General features: G+C 38.4%; 1 protein-coding gene across 2 annotated transcripts; it reads left to right on the top strand.

Annotated features, from left to right (window-relative positions):
* The first annotated feature begins 683 nt into the window (after positions 1–683).
* On the top strand, positions 684–17456 carry hspa4a (heat shock protein 4a). Of its 2 annotated transcripts, none has more exons than XM_044222883.1 (19): positions 684–996; positions 3663–3720; positions 3859–3999; positions 4893–5015; positions 7031–7130; positions 7681–7814; positions 8513–8757; positions 9109–9185; positions 9677–9828; positions 10195–10301; positions 11131–11264; positions 11777–11958; positions 12799–12882; positions 14395–14550; positions 15111–15236; positions 15357–15464; positions 15734–15853; positions 16035–16196; positions 16420–17456. In XM_044222883.1, exons 1-19 carry the CDS (start codon positions 890–892, stop codon positions 16618–16620), a joined length of 2517 nt encoding a protein of 838 aa, XP_044078818.1. In that variant the 5' UTR covers positions 684–889; the 3' UTR covers positions 16621–17456. The 2 variants fall into 2 exon arrangements, with proteins under 2 accessions (XP_044078818.1, XP_044078817.1); XM_044222882.1 differs by having other exon boundaries at positions 685–996; positions 11777–11967.
* Positions 17457–18007: the final 551 nt, after the last annotated feature.

Here is an 18007-nt window from a genome sequence, read left to right as displayed (position 1 = left end):
AACACTCAAGTTTGTCAAATATCATGCAGAGGCATACAGCAGGAAAACACTTTACTACTATCCTTTAACAAAACTTTGAATATTTAATCTTAAATATTGCTCACTTGCATTCACTGTTTAACTGCTTAAAAAAGTGTAATGCTCCAATATATATTATTATATATTATATATATATTTGTGTTATACATATTACCATTCATTTATTTCATTAGATTTGTATATTTTGTCTTCACATGTCTTTGTCCCGTGTTGGATTGCATTTGTGTTTTGTGTATATTATTTTATAAAAGAATAAAATAAAATCAACTGATATTAATAAATACATTATTATTATAAATAATATCAAAAAAGCCTAAATATGTTGTAAAAATTAAATGTGTAGCTGTGGTTTGTTCACTCAAAGGTTTAAACTGTGTTTAGACTTGTAAAATATGACTTCATACTTTCAACACCCTCATACAGCCAGTCTATTTTTGTTTTCCCACCTAGTTGATTGCAGGCATCATCAAATTAATCAGTCGTTGATTTCTTTATGCAATTTGCATTCAAAGTAAATCTTAACTCAGGAATCTAATATTTCCCCCAAAGCCTCGAATATTAGAGAACAATCCTGCACATGGTTATAGAAAGGTCCAGAGCTATCTAGAACTACGTAAATCTCGCGATGACTCCAGGCGAGAAGTCAGTAAGACCACCTTGCTGCTGCAGCCTGCCAGCACACAGATCAGAGACACCGGTAATAGCGGTGTGGATTATGATTAGAAGCAGCTCTACTTAACACAACTACTTTACCTGACTTTTACACAATTTCTAAACTGTACGTTTGTTTTATTTTTCTAAATCCAACCGTAGACAACGTTATAGCTAGAAGACAGTCGTATCGCTGAAGATGTCAGTGGTGGGATTTGACTTGGGCTTTCAAAGCTGCTATGTAGCTGTAGCCCGAGCCGGAGGGATCGAGACAGTCGCTAACGAGTACAGCGACAGATGCACACCGTAAGTACCTAAAATGCAGGTATGATTTAGTGGACTTCTGAGGGAATAGCTACAGAAGAGAGCGATTTTATTTTCTAACAGTTATTGTTTCTAACAGTCTCACCGGTGTTAGGTACGGTGTAAGGCACGTGAATGCAGCTTTACTGACAAGCTACCGTTAGCTAAACTTACACCTATGTCAGAGACGGTTTAGAATAAGAGTAGAGTATCTTTGCCTATGTCATGTGATGGCTAATCAATCTGCCTTTCAGTTTGAGTAAATCAGTGAAACGTTTGTTAACGTTTCCATGGTGAACGTGGAACCATCTAGAATTCATCCTTAACTTACACAGCTCGTTCACGCATCAACCACGGAGCCTCAGTGAGCTAGCTAGTTGGTTAAGCTCACAGTTTTTTTTTTCATTAACAGTACTGTTTGGTTTGATAACGGTCTTTGGTTGCCCGGCGAACACGACCGGGCGGTGTTCCCCCTTCTAATTAATGTTGTTCATCTCTTGAAGGCGTAAGCTCCGACCAACCGGTGTGCCCCTTGTGGCAAACCGTGCGCCTCGCGTTATGTTCTCTGCGATGACGTCAGCAGCCAAACGCTTGTTGGAATATTCTAGCAATTTTGAGTGCCTTTTAAGAGTTTAACGACTTGTTTTAAAGAGATATACTGCTTATATTAACTTTTAAAAAAGTATTTGTTTTTAAATAATGTTGTCAACAAGGTGTTTGGTTTTATATTGTCCAAGTTCAGCTCATTTGTACACTTTGTACTCACAGTAGTTGTAGGTCCTGCATCGTTTTTAAGATGTTGACATGTCTGCATGTACTATGTAGGGGAATTAATTCAGGAATATGACTGCTAACACATTAGTAGACTATGTCTTTATAAACTATTCCTTTTTAAAGAGATCTTGTATTATTTCATCAGATATTTTGCTTGCAGGTTTTTGAGGAATATGAAAATCAATTAAATCCATTCGGGCCTTATATTGAAAAGTCTGAAATTCATTGTTCCAGAGTAGTATTTGTAAACTGATTTAAAAAAACAAAACAAACTAAAAACAAACAAACTGATTAAAAAAATAATAATAATCTGTGTATCATATAGGATGATTTCTTGAACTGTAAGAAAAAATAAAAGGTCCAAAATATCAAAAGTGAATACATTTTAGTCACTTTGCCCTACAATGAACAAAAACCCTTAAATTTTACTTTATGTATAGAGTGTTTAGCAATCATTTTTATTTCTCCACTACATATCTAATGTTTTAAATATAGCAAAATCTTGAAAATGCCTTAAAAAGCTCACATAGAGTTATCTGAAATATGTACCATACCCTGATGATATGTAAAAGTAAGAAAAGAAAATAACACTTGTTTGAGAATTTACAATATGCTGACTCCCTTGGATAATCAATTTGGTGATGGTGAGGGGAAAATAATGTAAGCAGGCCTCCTTTATGCTAAAGGGGTGAACTCGATACCAAGTCATAGAAAATATTTTCAATTGAAACCAACGTTCAAGCCATTGAGGATAAAGGTATTTAAGGTTTTAAATCCTGTGGCTTTATAAATTAACATATCTAAAAGTCATGGATTTTAAGGAGCTTGCATTGTTGACACTTATTGTGAAATGAATAGGAAGCATTACCTGAGATGATTTTTGTTGAGTTTACAAACGAGTCTGTGTGTAATAAATTAGTTATGCTGGATTAGTTGATTTATTGGATTAGTCAATGGACAGGAAGATAATAGATTATAACTTTTAAAATTAAATAATCATTTAAATAAGTTTGTGACAGGGATGTTTTTGAAATTTTTAAGATTTAATGTTTAATCAAAAGAATAGTCAAAGAGTGAGCAACATTGCCTTTTAGAAGTGTTACCCTAAAACTAGTCCACAACGTCTTTGTTAAATAATCCTTAAGCGTTGTAATAATTTTCCAGCTCTTCCACTATAATTTTCTTCCTTTAGATCATTTTAGTTTTCTCTGAATGTTCTTTTGTTCCTGTGTTCTTCCCTTCACATCACTAAAAATGAGCAAAAAAACCCTTCAAAACACGTCATTCAACTTACTTCTCTGTTCTGGGATCAAGATCTGGCCCAGTGCCTGTTGAGCCAATTTCTTCAGAAACTTGTTGCGCTGACCCCTGTTTCACATCACCGACAGCACTCGTGTTGACAGTGAGTGTAGCTCTGACATCTGTGCTTGATAGGGATGATGATGACAGGCATGTTTAGACCACAGTCCGCTGGGATACAAGCGAACCGACCACACCACTTCAGACTGTTCATACAGTACTGTGTGAATAGTGAGAGATGGATCTTAACAAGCCTGCATGCTGCCACAATCCTGGTTTCAACAAAGCTTTCTTTGGAAAATGTTTTGATCTATCTTGGGTAAAAAATCCTGACCATATTACACATTGAATTTTACTTCTCTGCAAACCGTAACAAAATGCCAGTGTTGCTACTGTAGACATGGGAAACAGTCTGTCCAGTTTTATGTGGGTTGGGCTCTAAAATGTCATGTGTAGGCATGAGACCATTTAATAACTTAACTGACAAGTAAATCTGTTTTTCACAAATGTGTGGATGATACAAATACAAGCTTAGACTGCTTGCTCGTAATAGCATGTCAGGTTGTAGCTTAACATTTTCTTTTGTTGTCTTCCAGGTCATTTGTATCATTTGGACCACGAAATCGATCTATAGGAGCAGCTGCAAAGAGCCAGGTAAAATCAATTCAGTCACCCTGTTAACATCCTTAGGGTTCCTTGTAATTAAATGCAAAAAATTGAAAGTTTAATGCTCATTATTGTAACTTCATTTTCTTTTACTTTCTCCTCTTTTGCCTCCTTCATCATGTCCAGGTGGTGACCAACTGTCAGAACACGGTGCAGGGCTTCAAGCGATTCCATGGCAGGGCATTTTCAGACCCTTATGTCCAGTCAACCAAGTCTAACTTGGTGTACAACCTGGCACAGATGCCCTCTGGATCCACCGGTATAAAAGTAAGATTAAGGACATTGTGGTGCCTCTGCTGTAGTGGTGACTACATAGGTAACCATAAGTAATGGGAGAAAAAGAAGCAATCATTTATAACAAATGGTCAAAGTGAGGCTTGAGTTAGCACACTCAACAACCGAGTGCTGTATTTATCAGCGGTACTGTATGCTGTACTAGGGCAATCAAAAGTAAAAAGGACAGTTATTAGAAATTTATCAGAGAGAAAGCATAGAAAACACAGCAGCTCATTCCTGACTATATTGCTCCCCCCTCTTACTGACCTGCGGCGCTCCAAGAAGTGCCTCATGTAATACTCTTTCCTCTGAATCGTAGCTCTATTGCATTATCTTCAGATTCTCTATTCATCTGTTATATTTACTTCCTTGGCGTTCTCTTATAACATTATGCTGTGGTAAGAAATAATCTTTTGTACTGTATTTACTAACTTCTGGTGCCATCAGATAGTTAATGTAAAACTCAAAACATACCCAGAGTTCTTGCAAGTACACAAATGACAATGCCTGGCTTGGATACTGCAAACACGCAGCCCAGCATGTTTTTATGTCCCTGTGGAGATAATTAACGTGAGTGCTTAGGATAAATGAGAGCAGAAGAAATGACAAATCTGAGAAGACTCCGTCAACCTGTTGTTGCCTGCAAAAAATCACTCCTTGTATTAAGAGTTTTCAGATTGCATTGACATATTTTATACATTATTTACTTAGGGTCTTGTGGGGGCCTGTTTTTATGTGCTTTCAGTCTGTTACTGTAAAATGCCTTCAATGAAACTGTGGTTTTTCATTATTAATGAAAATAAAATCTTATTTAAAGCTATTTATAAGCTATTTAAACGGTTTGCCTCAAGAGTAAACATCTTCCTAATTCTCTTCAACTCTAGGTGATGTACATGGAGGAGGAGAGAGTGTTCAGCATCGAGCAGGTCACTGGCATGCTGCTGACCAAACTGAAGGAGACTGCTGAAAGCGCACTGAAGAAACCAGTGGCAGACTGTGTCATCTCGGTAAGCATCTCTCTGCAGACATCCGCAACGGTTTTATGGCTTCAGCAGGGTGTCTGAAAATCTATAAAACTTCTTAAATAGATTTGTCAGTACAGTGCATTTGTTTTCTGCTCATCCAGGTCCAACTGGATGTTTTTTAGGCTTATTTTTGAGGCAACATATCTTATCTAATTGGCTTTAAATGTCTAAGGAGGTGTTAATTTACTTGTTGTATCCCTGCACACGGCTTATTTAAAGATGTGACATTGCACTGACAAGGCTTCAAGAGATGCGTGACTCACTTTACTTACTGTACTTTATGCCATTCTCTGTACTTATATGGAGCATTGCATTTACATCCGGCTATTTTGAGTGGCAGCTATTGATGTCATCCTCCTGCATTTTCAAGTAGTTTGGGTTATAAAATGCCCAGTGAAAGCTGCCTCCAAGGTGTATAAATGTATTACCACATGTTCATGTGACATTTTGAGCTCTAAGCACTTCACCAGATGTCTTGTCTGAAAGCTTTATTTCCTCTCTTGCCTCCTTGTTGAAGAGTGGGATGTGTGTGTGTGTGTGTGTGTGTGTGTGTGTGTGTGTGTGTGTGTGTGTGTGTGTGTGTGTGTGTGTGTGTGTGTGTGTGTGTGTGTGTGTGTGATGCTGTGCTCACTATATGAATTCACCAACAGCATCTGTTATGTAATGTTACAGATCTCACACAGATTGGCTGTTACTTTCACTGAGCCTAAATCTACAGTTTGCATCAGCCCTAGAGATGGATAACATGTTATTATTACTGTGGCCAATAGCTAAATTTAGCCCTTGAGCTTTTCCACAAGGAGATGTTTTGTTTTGGCACCCAGAGTAACGAACATGGTAACGTTATCCAGACATCTTGTGATGCAGGGGATTAATTGTGGACATCTTTGGCATCTTATCAATGCCTTACAGTAATACCATGTGTACAAATGTTTTATGCCTCCGCGTTGGCATTATGTTTTCGGGTTGTCCGTCCGTCCCATTCTCGTGAATGCGATATCTATCAAAATAAATATATCAAATTTGGCGCAAACGTCCACTTGGACACAAGGATGAACTGATTAGAATTTGATGGTCAAAGAAACTCAAGAATTGACCATATTTCACAGTTGGTCGGACAATGAATTGGTGACACATTTGGGTCAAAGGTCACTGTGACCTCAAAATGACCTTTTTGGCCATAACTAATTGATGCAGTAATTATGACAAAATTTCACACAGATGTTTAACGGGATACAACGATGAACTGTTGACATTTTTTTTATCCCAAAGGTCAACTTCACTGTGACATCATAATTTTGGCCATTATTCAACACCATAACTCAGGAACAGAAGGGGAGATTGTGACCATATTTCACAGTTGGTCCACTGAATAGGTGACACTTTTGACTCAAAGGTCAAAGGTCATTGTGACATCAAAATAGGTTTTTAGCCATACTTTAAGAATGAATTGGGTGATTCCAGATTTCACACACATGTTGACTGGGACGACACAATGAGTAAACAATAACTAGCACAGTACAGACCTTCCTCCATCTCATCCATTCTGCCTTTCACTTCCTGCCTTATTCTGAATTTCGAGCGTTATCGGAATCACGTGACTGCAAACAATGTATTGGAGCACACCTAACTAATCGTGATCCTGTGAGTGAGTGAGTTTCACCAACAGCTCATAGAGAGGCTTTGCATCTAAAAAAACATTTTGTGTAGCTATACTCTGAGTTCATCTTTACATAGTGATCAAGTACATGTGTAGTTGTTGAGCCAATACATCTATGATATCCTTAAATTCAACAATGTATGTTCACTCATCCATATGTATCATCAATATAGTGATAAAATACTGCAACTTGATTGGTTGGTGGAGGCATACAACCGCGGGGCAGTAATCCTAGTTTGTCATTGGTGGCCCTCATTCAGACTATCGACACTAGTATCTTCACCCACCGAGACTCATTAATGTTTTGTATTAACACTGCGTGGTTTTCCCCTCCCAGGTCCCGAGCTACTTCACTGACACAGAGAGAAGGTCTGTCATGGATGCAGCTCAGATTGCAGGCCTCAACTGTCTACGACTAATGAATGAGACCACTGCAGGTACATTGAAACACAGTATACTCTATGCAGGTCAGGCAGCATCTGAATCATTGTAACTAGTTATCCCTTATTGGGCTTTTAGACAATTATAACACTGCCGGGAAATGACATGTAGATGCTATTTTTTTTGTGAGATATGTTGTTTTTTTAATGTCCTGCACCCGTCGCCTCTATTGAGAAAGTATTGAGTTGTCATCTTCTAGCCAAGTGTATCGCAAAGTGTAGCCTATGAGTCATTGCTGAGTAAAAGTACACTGGTTTGAGCCATGCCATAGCTATCGATCCATGTAAATATGTCACAGTGGTGCTGGAGCATGTATTCATAAACATGCTGAAACTCTGATTTATGTTTTAGTTTGTAACTTTCCCACCAGATACAGTGAAACAAATACATAAAGCAAGGCCTACATTTTTATTTGTATGTAGTCACTGGTGACACTTTTGTGTAGGTCAGACATAGTTTAGGCATAGGTCAGTTGAAATACATTGTGCTGGCATGCTGATACATTGGTGGCCCAAACTAACACCAGATTATGCTTGTTTGTTGCAGTGACTCTGGCATATGGCATCTACAAGCAGGACCTGCCAGCTCCAGAAGAGAAGCCCAGGATAGTGGTGTTTGTGGACCTGGGCCACTCGGGTTACCAGGTGTCAGTTTGTGCCTTCAACAAGGGAAAGCTCAAGGTGAGTAATGAATAATTTGTACCCACTTTGAAAAGCAATACTGAAGGGGGAAAGGTTTTAGGGCAGGTTATGATGATACAGCATTACGTTCTTGTCGGTTTTGCCCAAAACTTGGTAGTGTTTTCTCTTGTGGGCATAGATAGATAGAATGTTAAGCAGTGCTACCTAGCAATGTTTTTTAATCATTTGTTCATGGTAATTTTGCTGAAGTGTAAAGAAGAATGAAGGTGAAACATTCAATCAGCAGAAAAGAACATTTAACCCAAATGCTGTACACGTTATTGCTTATTAGGAATTAATTTTCCCCATACATGAGGGCTGCCTTGCAACCAACCAAGGCCAAAACCAGAGAGTGATTTATAAAAAAAAAAAAAAAAAAAATGCTGGTATTACCAGTTGTTGCTGTGTTTTGCTGCTTCATTTGTTTTAGTAATGTGAGAATTTAATAGAAAGACCTTAACCTGACAAAACTTTATACCTTGATACCTAATGTAGCTAGTGAAGGTTGTTTAATTGAAACATGCATATTGAATAGATGAGTAAAAATGTTGAGCACAAGTCTACTTTCTTCATTTTTTTTATTCTCACATGCACCCATCCTAGACATACAGATATGCAGTATATGAAATATTTGTCCAGTAATTAGATAATTTGCCATCACTTAAAATATTTACCCCCTTATCTTCCTACGTCGTCAGATCCTGGCTACAGCGTTTGATTCCGAGCTTGGCGGGAAGGACTTTGACGACATCCTGGTCAACCACTTCTGTGAGGAATTTGGTAAAAAGTACAAGCTTGACGTCAAGTCCAAGCCCCGGGCGCTGGTCCGACTCTACCAAGAGTGCGAAAAGCTCAAGAAGCTGATGAGTGCCAACTGCTCCGACCTGCCTCTCAACATTGAGTGCTTCATGAACGACATAGACGTTTCCGGTAAACTTAACAGGTGAGATACAAAGTTACTTTGATAATTAAGAGGACAACAATAGGTATAACAAAAATCATTAATGAGGGCTTGAGAAACACTGTAATCTTGTAGATGAACCAGTGAAAATGAAGCTCCCTGTCTGCTGTAATTATTCATTATGTGGTGCATTAACAGTCTTTTTGAGTTTTCTTTTCTATGGATTAGTTTCAGAATGTTAAAGGAAAAAAATTGTTGATATAATTAGAAATGACTTTTATAGGTACCGATAGGTATCCGTCTGCCTGTCTCACACTGTTAGTTTCTCTGCACATGTGGGTTTTTCCTGAGTGTGTGTGACTCTATTAATAATCTATGACCGTGTGTCCCCAGAGGTCAGTTTGAGGAGATGTGTGCGGGGCTGCTGGCCAAAGTAGAGGGTCCCCTGCGCAGCGTCATGGAACAAGCCAGTGAGTACATCTGACTTCAATAGCAGCTGGACTATCCCCATCAGCACGTGCACACTCACATAGACAAGGTTCAGTCATGTGCTTTTCTGAGACACCCCTTCCCTCCAGACACTGGCAGCACGCCTGCCTTCTTGCCTTCCTTTAATCACTCCTGGCTTCTTCTCTATCTCTGCTTGCTCTTGCTTGTTCATTCTGAGCACTCATATAGCAAATAATTCACCAAAATATATATTTGGGTATTCCAGAGTTGTAGTGTTAAGTGCTGTTGAGTAATGTGCTTTCACAAAAAGATATTAATTTTGAAGAAAAAATATCCTGGATGTAATTTTTTATGTAAACACACGTGTGGCTTTAGCTTAAGACTGCTGTGCTGTTCACACTGCTATTTCAGTATCCACAATGTTTTCGATCAGAGTATTGGAAAGTGCTACTCTGTAAACTTTAACAAGCCTCTTTTGTATCATCCTTGTCTCCTGTCTTCCTGTATCCAGAGCTGAAAAAGGAAGATGTCTATGCAGTGGAGATCGTGGGCGCTGCCTCCAGAATCCCCGCCATCAAAGAGCGAATCAGCAAATTCTTCGGCAAAGAGCTGAGCACCACCCTGAATGCAGACGAGGCCGTGGCCAGAGGCTGCGCTCTGCAGGTACAGCTCACCTGTCATGACTAACACTTTGGTCCAGTGGGAGGAATATGACAGACATGCACAAAAACATAATGTTTAAGTGACGCAACTCTTTTGTTTTTAATGCAGGTGTTAAAAAATTTTAATGTGTTTTTTGTAGCTAGATTTATGTAGTGTTTTTAGTCATTTATATTATTAAGTAAAAAATACAAAGCATTTGCTGGTAACAGCTTCACAAATGTAAATCAAATCTTGTTTTTCTTTTTCTTATGATTGGAAGTTGAATATTTGGGTTGGATACTGAATTTATTGCTGTTGGTCAGAATAAGAAAGCCACTTCAAGACAACTTTGAGCTTTGGTAACTTTTGTATTTTTCTCCTCCTCAGTGTGCTATCTTGTCACCAGCATTCAAAGTCAGAGAGTTCTCCATTACAGATGTTGTTCCCTACTCCATCTCCCTAAAATGGAACTCAGCCGCAGAGGAGGGACTGAGGTACGATCTCTCAGTGTCACCTGAGAACATTAAATAAGGATTTAGGATCATGTTATATTTCATGTTTGAATCTCACAGGGAGAACAGGAGAATTCATCACACGTATTGGACACAACCTGAATTTGAACATCATGCTTGAAAAGGTTCTGCAAAGCTAATGCCTGACTTTATTGTTGATATGGGTATCAGTAGACTCCATTGATATCACAGGGTTTGGGCTTATAATGTAAGGCCTTGCAGTATTAAAATGTCTAGAGTGCCATTACCATATCAGTTTAATGTTTTCCTCTCTGTTATATTATGTCTGTTATACCATAGTTCCCACTGATAGTCTCACAAGTGAAACTACTCAGATAGAAATAGGCTTGTTTTGAACAACTCTCAATATTAAAATATGAGTGAATATGAATTTAAAAATCTTCCTGAAACCTGCAGTTAAGACAAGGTTGGAAGTCTGCATGGGACTTTTATTTTATTTTTATTTTTGAGACAAAACCTGCATGCTGCCACTATTTTTTCAGACGCATTTACCTGTACCTGCAGGATTTTCTGCCACACCTGCACATGCCCATAGTCCATTTGTACCTGTGCACGCCCACTATCTGCATTCATATTTTACAAAATTCTTTCTAATAATAGTATCAAGTATTTAAGTAAAATACTTGCTTAAATGGTGTTTAGGATAATAACTCCCAGTCTTGAAAGACTGGCTTGCAGACAGTTAATGACAATTTCCACATCACTATAAAACCCTGATCTTAGTTGTAAGATTCTGTCTCTCTAACTTTTGTTGTCTCATTGACCTCCTCCTGCTGCTTTTTTTTTACAGTGATTGTGAGGTTTTCCCAAAGAACCATGCAGCGCCCTTCTCCAAAGTTTTGACCTTCTTTCGGAAAGAGCCCTTTACCCTTGAAGCTTACTACAACAACCCCAAGGAGCTGCCCTACCCCAGCGCCACTATAGGTATTACAAGTTCTAAATTTATACTTCATGAAAAAAGCAGTATAGATATAGAGTTATAAGTGAAACATTGTCTCTGGAAATATTTTGTATTTATTAATTAAATCTGTAATTTGCAAGTAGAAGTCCAAAGTGTGCCAGTTATAAGTAACTTAGAGACAGTTAATTTTTAACTTTCATATATGCTCCTGCTCCATGTCAGCTTTGTTAGCTCCTAGTTTTGAGTAGTTGCAGCTACTTTGCAGTTAGAATGATGCCAACCTTTAAGCATGTATACATTAATCAACCAACTCTATCCAGCTTTTAGTCACAAGATGTTTGATACAATCTTGCTAAAACATGTTCATTTTAACTACTAAATAATTTCATTTTCTGGAAAATACAAATATTCAGTATCTTATACTGTGATTCCACTTAGCCTCCCAAATGTATTTGCTATTTAATTCTAATGTGTTGGATTTCCACATTGATATAAGAGGATATCCTAACCTTAGACCCTTTCCTCTGCCCTACAGGCCAGTTCCTGATCAAGAATGTGGTTCCTCAGGCGTCTGGGGAGAGTGCAAAGGTCAAGGTGAAAGTTCGTATCAACGTTCACGGTGTGTTCAGTGTATCAAGCGCCTCGCTAATAGAGGTCGTGAAAACAGCTGAGGGCGAGGAACCAATGGAGACAGACCAGACAGGGAAGGAAGAGGAGGTGTGTACTGTGAGTATTTTCACTGGGTGTAAGACAATAATTACATGGGGTGTGTGTGAGACAGAAAGAGACTGAGAAACACACAGAGGTGCTCCTGTTTTGTTTTATGCTGTTTGCTTTGTGTTTCACCACCCGTTCTCACAGAAAATCAGTCTGGCCAGTGGCCACACCTTGGTTTTTTAATACCAAGGTCGGTCTTGGTCGGTCATGTCATCACTATGGAATTTAGATGTCTTGCCTTAACAAGCTTAAGACAGCTTCAAGGGGTTGCATTTATTTCTCTCTAATGCCTCTTTGTAATTTGTTTGGCATTTTGATTCGGGTTGTTCATCGCCATCTGTGCTCCAGAGCCAACTGTTGGAACGCATTTGCATCCATTCTGCCTTTTTTTCCCCCAAAGTAATGCGTCATAACTGTTCTTCTGACAAAATGTGACAATATAATGAACACCTCCAGGATTAATGCTATCAAACACAATACCTCTGCATCAAATACGACCTATGAGAAGCCTAGAAAACATAATTTAGATCTGTGGTGTGATTAACAGCAGCAAGCGGCCTCTTCTGAACAAAGTGAAAAGAACGTTGTATCTTGAACAAGGCTCAAACAGAAATCAACAACCGAAATGATTTGCACAAACCAACTGAATGTTGTCAAGTCAAATGAGTGTTACAGCTTCCTACAAATATGTTTTTGGGTGGTGTGTCTCAGTGATTTTTGGTTTTGACTCTGGACGCTCATGTTGCAATTGTCTGAACCCAGAGTTTGCATAAAACCAGCCACACAATGGCATATGTTACGTTGATATCATACGTCTTTTCTTTTGTTACCGTGTGTCAGAACAAAATGCAGGTGGACCAGGAGGATCAGAAACTCCAGGGTGGAGACAACGGAGACAAGAAGTCAGAGGCCGAGGAGATGGAGGTAACCTTGTGCTGGGCGATACGGCAATCACCGTAATGTCAATAGTTTTGATATTATATGTGGCAGAATTACGCTGCTTTCTACAAGCGCTGGGCAAGTGGCAACCCAAAAAGCCTGTCAAATGTGAAAAGCAAGTGCACTCGTTTCCAGTGTAAACAAATAGGAGTTAGTCATTTTATTCAACTCGAAGTGGCGATGAGGTCTTAAAATGTATGGAATGGGTCTTTTAAAAAAGGTCTTAAAAGGTATTAAATTTAACTTCAGGATTCCTGCATATACCCTGGGAGGGCAGAAATGTGGTACGATTGCCAATCATAAGATAAAATCTATGTCCATAACAACAATATGTGCAAATTCAACAAAACGTGATGCCATTGTAGACAGAATTTTTTTTCCTGTTGTCAGTTGGTTTGGTGTTTCATCCAAAACATCTATTACAAAATAAGCCAAAGACACATTCCTACATCGCCTAAATGGTAAACATTGCCAGAACCAGAGGGTCGTTCTAACGAGAATACAGTGTTCCAAAACAAAGCTCTGCCATTGGCAATAAAATCTAAGAACTATTAGATTTAAATAGTATGAATATAATACAAACAATCCTCAAAGGTCCATTGTTTGGCAGATCCAACACAAATAATATGTCAATCTGTGGGAAACACAGTGCCCTCCAACTTTTTCAGGTTAAGGACTGAAGACATTACACTTGGATGATAGCCTCGACACAGAGCAGGTTCTTCTAATAAACAAATTTCATTTTAGCAAACAAGTTTTATATAGATTTATTAGAACCGTTTTAACATCACATGACTAGTTTTTAAATTGAGAATATAAGCATTTCATAGAAATGACATGTATCAGGAATAATATTGGTCTGGCATGATATGGAAATAGTTGTTGTTATGATATACTGTATATACATATCGCCCAGCACTAAGGTAACCGTTGCGTTAAGTATCCTAACTTTCATATTAACAAAGTCACACTGGATGATTAGCAGTCAGCCAAGGATATTGTGTTTATTTTCACACACATATACACATTACACAAATAATTTATTGTATTTAAACATATATGGGATTTGGCATTTCAGTATTACTTCTTGGTGTGATAACCCATTTATTTTTATTCAAGAACATGTTTTGGTGAGTTCAAGGGGAGTTTGTAACAATAACACCACAACAAAACATTTAAAGAGAATAATAACTATTGAAAATGTTCACATACACCCACTAAAAGACAAATAAATTTAAAATAATTGCCTGTGTATTTAAAAAGCACAATAGAGAGGTTCCAGTGAGGCTTAAACTGACTGTCACACAAGGCTTTATGTTGTAAAGACATCTTTTTGAGAATAATAAGATCATTCAGATTGACGGCCATTGAATTTTTTGAACACATATCCTTGGATAAAGCACATGTTGAACATTTAACATGTGCTTTAGGTATGTCATAGTTATGCCTATGTAGTATTTGCACAGACTAAAATTATTTTCATCTCTCTGTTTTCAGACAACGACGGACAACGCCAAGCAGGAGAAGAAGAACGACCAGCCCCCTCAGGCGAAGAAGCCCAAAGTGAAAACGAAGACAGTGGAGTTGCCCATAGAAGACAATTTGCACTGGCAGCTGTCCAGTGACGTACTAAATGTGTTTGTGGAGAATGAGGTAATGCTCTAAAAATCACCAGGAATGTCAAGCATGCACTCACAGTATTTGTCCAAGCAATGTGCTAGTGAGACTTACTGGTCCTGGTTTCATTTGCTTTTTATTTAAAACAAAAAGGAATGACTGTCGGCCACTTTATATTTATGGTTATAATATAATAGCCGTGCTTTATCTGATGACATAATAATGATATAATACTCTAAAACTACTTACAATTCCAAACTTGTTCATGAAGGTTTTTGCCTTCATGAGGGTTTTTTTCTCATTGTTATTTTAAGATTTACTGTAGAGGTGGATTAGATTTAACTTAACTTTCCCACTTAAAATCATTTAGATACCATAACATGATTGTAACATTTCACCAATGTTTTAATTGTTATTCTTATGTTCTGTATGACTGGTATATTATGTAATATCAGGAAGTGGGTGACCAAATATCATTTTATTTTTTCTGTCTTGGTCCATCCTCAAGTATTTTGATGTCCCGTCTTGAATTTGTTTGTGTGCACTGCTACGCTTTTGCGGACTAATCAGGAGCACCTTCATTGTGACTCTTCCAGGGCAAGATGATCATGCAGGATAAACTAGAGAAGGAGAGGAACGACGCAAAGAACAACGTAGAAGAGTATGTGTACGACATGAGGGATAAACTGCACGGTGTCCTGGAGAAGTTTGTGACTGAAGCTGTGAGTATAGAGCAACTTCCAGTGGGTTTAAACCTTAAATTCAGATATACTGTATATGTATTTCATGATTTTATAAATTGTGAATTTAATCTTACTTCTTGTACTTCCCACTTCATGTAGGATCGTGACACGTTCTCATTAAAACTTGAGGACACAGAGAATTGGCTGTATGAAGACGGAGAGGACCAACAGAAACAAGTTTACATTGACAAACTGGCTGAACTAAAGGTAACCAGCCATGTAGTGTGTGACTGGACAGTTGTTTCTAAGTGTTGTTAAGATGACTGTGGTGAGCAATATGTTTGTCTCCTGTGCTCTGTGATTTTAATAGAACGTTGATATTCATATTGCAATATTTAAACTTGGAGAATTACTCTATCCTCAACAATATGAATGTTTTTCAGAAGTTAATTAGTTGATTTTGTCATTAAGTGGTGACTTGGTTCTTCAGTGTTTTTCTCTTGCTGACTAAACCTGATGTTGTTCCTCTTTTACAGAAAATTGGCCAGCCAATTTATGAGAGATACATGGAAGCTGAGGAGAGGCCAAAAGCATTTGAGGAGTTTGGCAGACAGATCCAGATGTACATGAAGATCATTGAAGCTTACAAGGCAAAGGTAACCTGGCACAGAGAGCCAGCTTAGTTAGATTTTGTTGGTGATATAATAAAGCAGCAGCTCTCATGGGACACTAAAATTGCTATAAAGCAGTTTTTAAGAACAGTTAATGTGGTTGTAGGTTAGACTATTGAACAATCACCAAGCAGGTGGCATAAGTTACCTGTGCTTCTCCCAACAGGATGAGCAGTACAATCACCTGGATGAGCTGGACGTGACTCGGGTGGACAAGCAGGTGAACGATGCCATGGTCTGGATGAACAGCAAGATGAACCAGCAGAATAGTCAGGACCTTACTCTGGAACCAGTGGTCAAAGTTTGGGAGATCCAGGCCAAGGCTAAGGTACTGAGAGTACTAATTACAACATTGTTTTATGTTGTCATGTTTGCACATGCAACTTGTATGCACTCAGTGCCACGGCAAGTAATTGAGGTAGTGTATGTTCTACGAAGCTGTAGAAAATATTGACGCCACACAGCCAGTGTTAGAACAACTGCCAGCCCCACACAAACCACTGCAATCTCTAAGTCTTCGTCTAACGAATGCTTTCTTTTTCCGCGTTCAGGAGCTTTATTCGGCCTGCAACCCTGTGGTGTCCAAACCCAAGCCCAAGGTGGAGCCTCCTAAGGAGGAGAAGACGGAGAATGGGCCAGTCAACGGGCAGGAGGGAACAGAGAGCCAGCCATGCAACCCAGACAAAGCCACATCCGCAGGCACGGAAAAGGGAACGGCAGAGAACAAGCTCCCTGAAATGGACATTGACTAACTGTTGCAGCTGTCACCCCTGAGTTTCGCCTCCCGTTTCTCCTGCTACTCGCCCCCAATTCTGTCTTTCTTCTGAGATTATTGATGGCACAGTAGCCTCTCTTGAAGACACAGACAGCAGCATCCTTAATCAATACTATTCATCATTTAGCCTCCTCGGCATGTCATTTCTCATTTTCTTTGAATACAAAAATATTGCATAATATTAATATTGAATGGACTACTTTATGACACAAAAGTTGTGAGTGTGGGCTGGAAACTGCTTTCTCCGTGTTGCTTTGATGGCCATTATGTTAAAGATTGTTTTGTTCAGCATCTCCTGAGCACATTTAAGCTAAGAATGTCAGATGTGAAGAATTGTATGTAAAGTGGCTGTGCAGAAGAAAACTAGTAATACACCCAGGATTCATGAAAATGTAAAATATTGCAGTATGTCTAAATAAGGTAAAGATAGTGGCACATGTAAACGAACATGGATTGTTCCAAGTTATACATGACAAATAGTGTATTTTTTTCCACTACAAATAATTGTAACTGCTGGATTATAATGTTTTAAGTTTAAAAGGAAGGAGAGAGTTTTTGTTGAGTTTACTTGTACTGTATGTTGAAACTAGATCCTATAAGTTACTGTCGTGCAGGATTTAATTGTTTGGCTTTTCTCATTCAAAAGCAATGATCTGTCTGTTGTTCTCTGGTAGCCTTGTACTGTTTTTTTTTCTTTTTTTTTTTTTCTACGTAACAGTGTGAATGCTGGTCCAACTAATCGCCTTCTGGGTGCTGCTGTTGTTGCCACATCACCAAAAAAAGCAAAAATAAATCTTGACCAAAAAAAAAGCATGTGCTGTGAGACATTCTTCGTTATTAGTGAACACAGTGTCTATCTTCAGCCTTCAGTTTTCAGACACGATGAATGGAGGCTTCAGTTTATTGTTGGTCATGAACACGCTACAACACCCTGTAACCTTGTAAACTGTGGACATTTGCTTAAGTGCCTTTCATTAGTTGTAACGAAAGGATCTCCTCCACTCCAGTCCAGTCCCATGACACCTGTTAGTGACAGCGCAGATATGCTTTTTATGTGTGTCAGGTCCTTGCTTTACCCTAGTGTGTAAAGTTGAGCAGGAGGACGTTTACTTGTAATTTTGACACACTGTGATACAGCTACACGAGTCGATTAATCAATCACTGGACAGAAAATTATTTGGAAACAATTTTGATAGTGGATTAATTGTCTAAGTAAATTTTCAAGCTAAAAATGGTTCCAATTTCTCAAATGTGACTATACAGATTAAATGACAAATGATCAAAATAATAATTACTTGCCTCCCTACTCCAATAGCAAAATGAGTAAAAAAAAAAATAATAATTTGGAGGTTGTGAATTCCTAG

The sequence above is a fragment of the Siniperca chuatsi genome, linkage group LG14, assembly GCF_020085105.1.
Source record: "Siniperca chuatsi isolate FFG_IHB_CAS linkage group LG14, ASM2008510v1, whole genome shotgun sequence".
Taxonomy (NCBI): Eukaryota; Metazoa; Chordata; class Actinopteri; order Centrarchiformes; family Sinipercidae; genus Siniperca; species Siniperca chuatsi.
Note: the sequence above shows the minus strand (reverse complement) of the source record. Positions and strands in the feature narration are given on the sequence as shown.

Excerpts from the sequence above, each read along its gene's own strand:
- hspa4a (XM_044222882.1), top strand. The coding sequence starts at position 890 with ATGTCAGTGGTGGGATTTGACTTGGGCTTTCAAAGCTGCTATGTAGCT. Across the intron at positions 7,131-7,680 it reads AATGAATGAGACCACTGCAG|TGACTCTGGCATATGGCATC; the intron begins GTACATTGAAAC and ends TGTTTGTTGCAG. Across the intron at positions 14,551-15,110 it reads ATGTGTTTGTGGAGAATGAG|GGCAAGATGATCATGCAGGA; the intron begins GTAATGCTCTAA and ends TGACTCTTCCAG.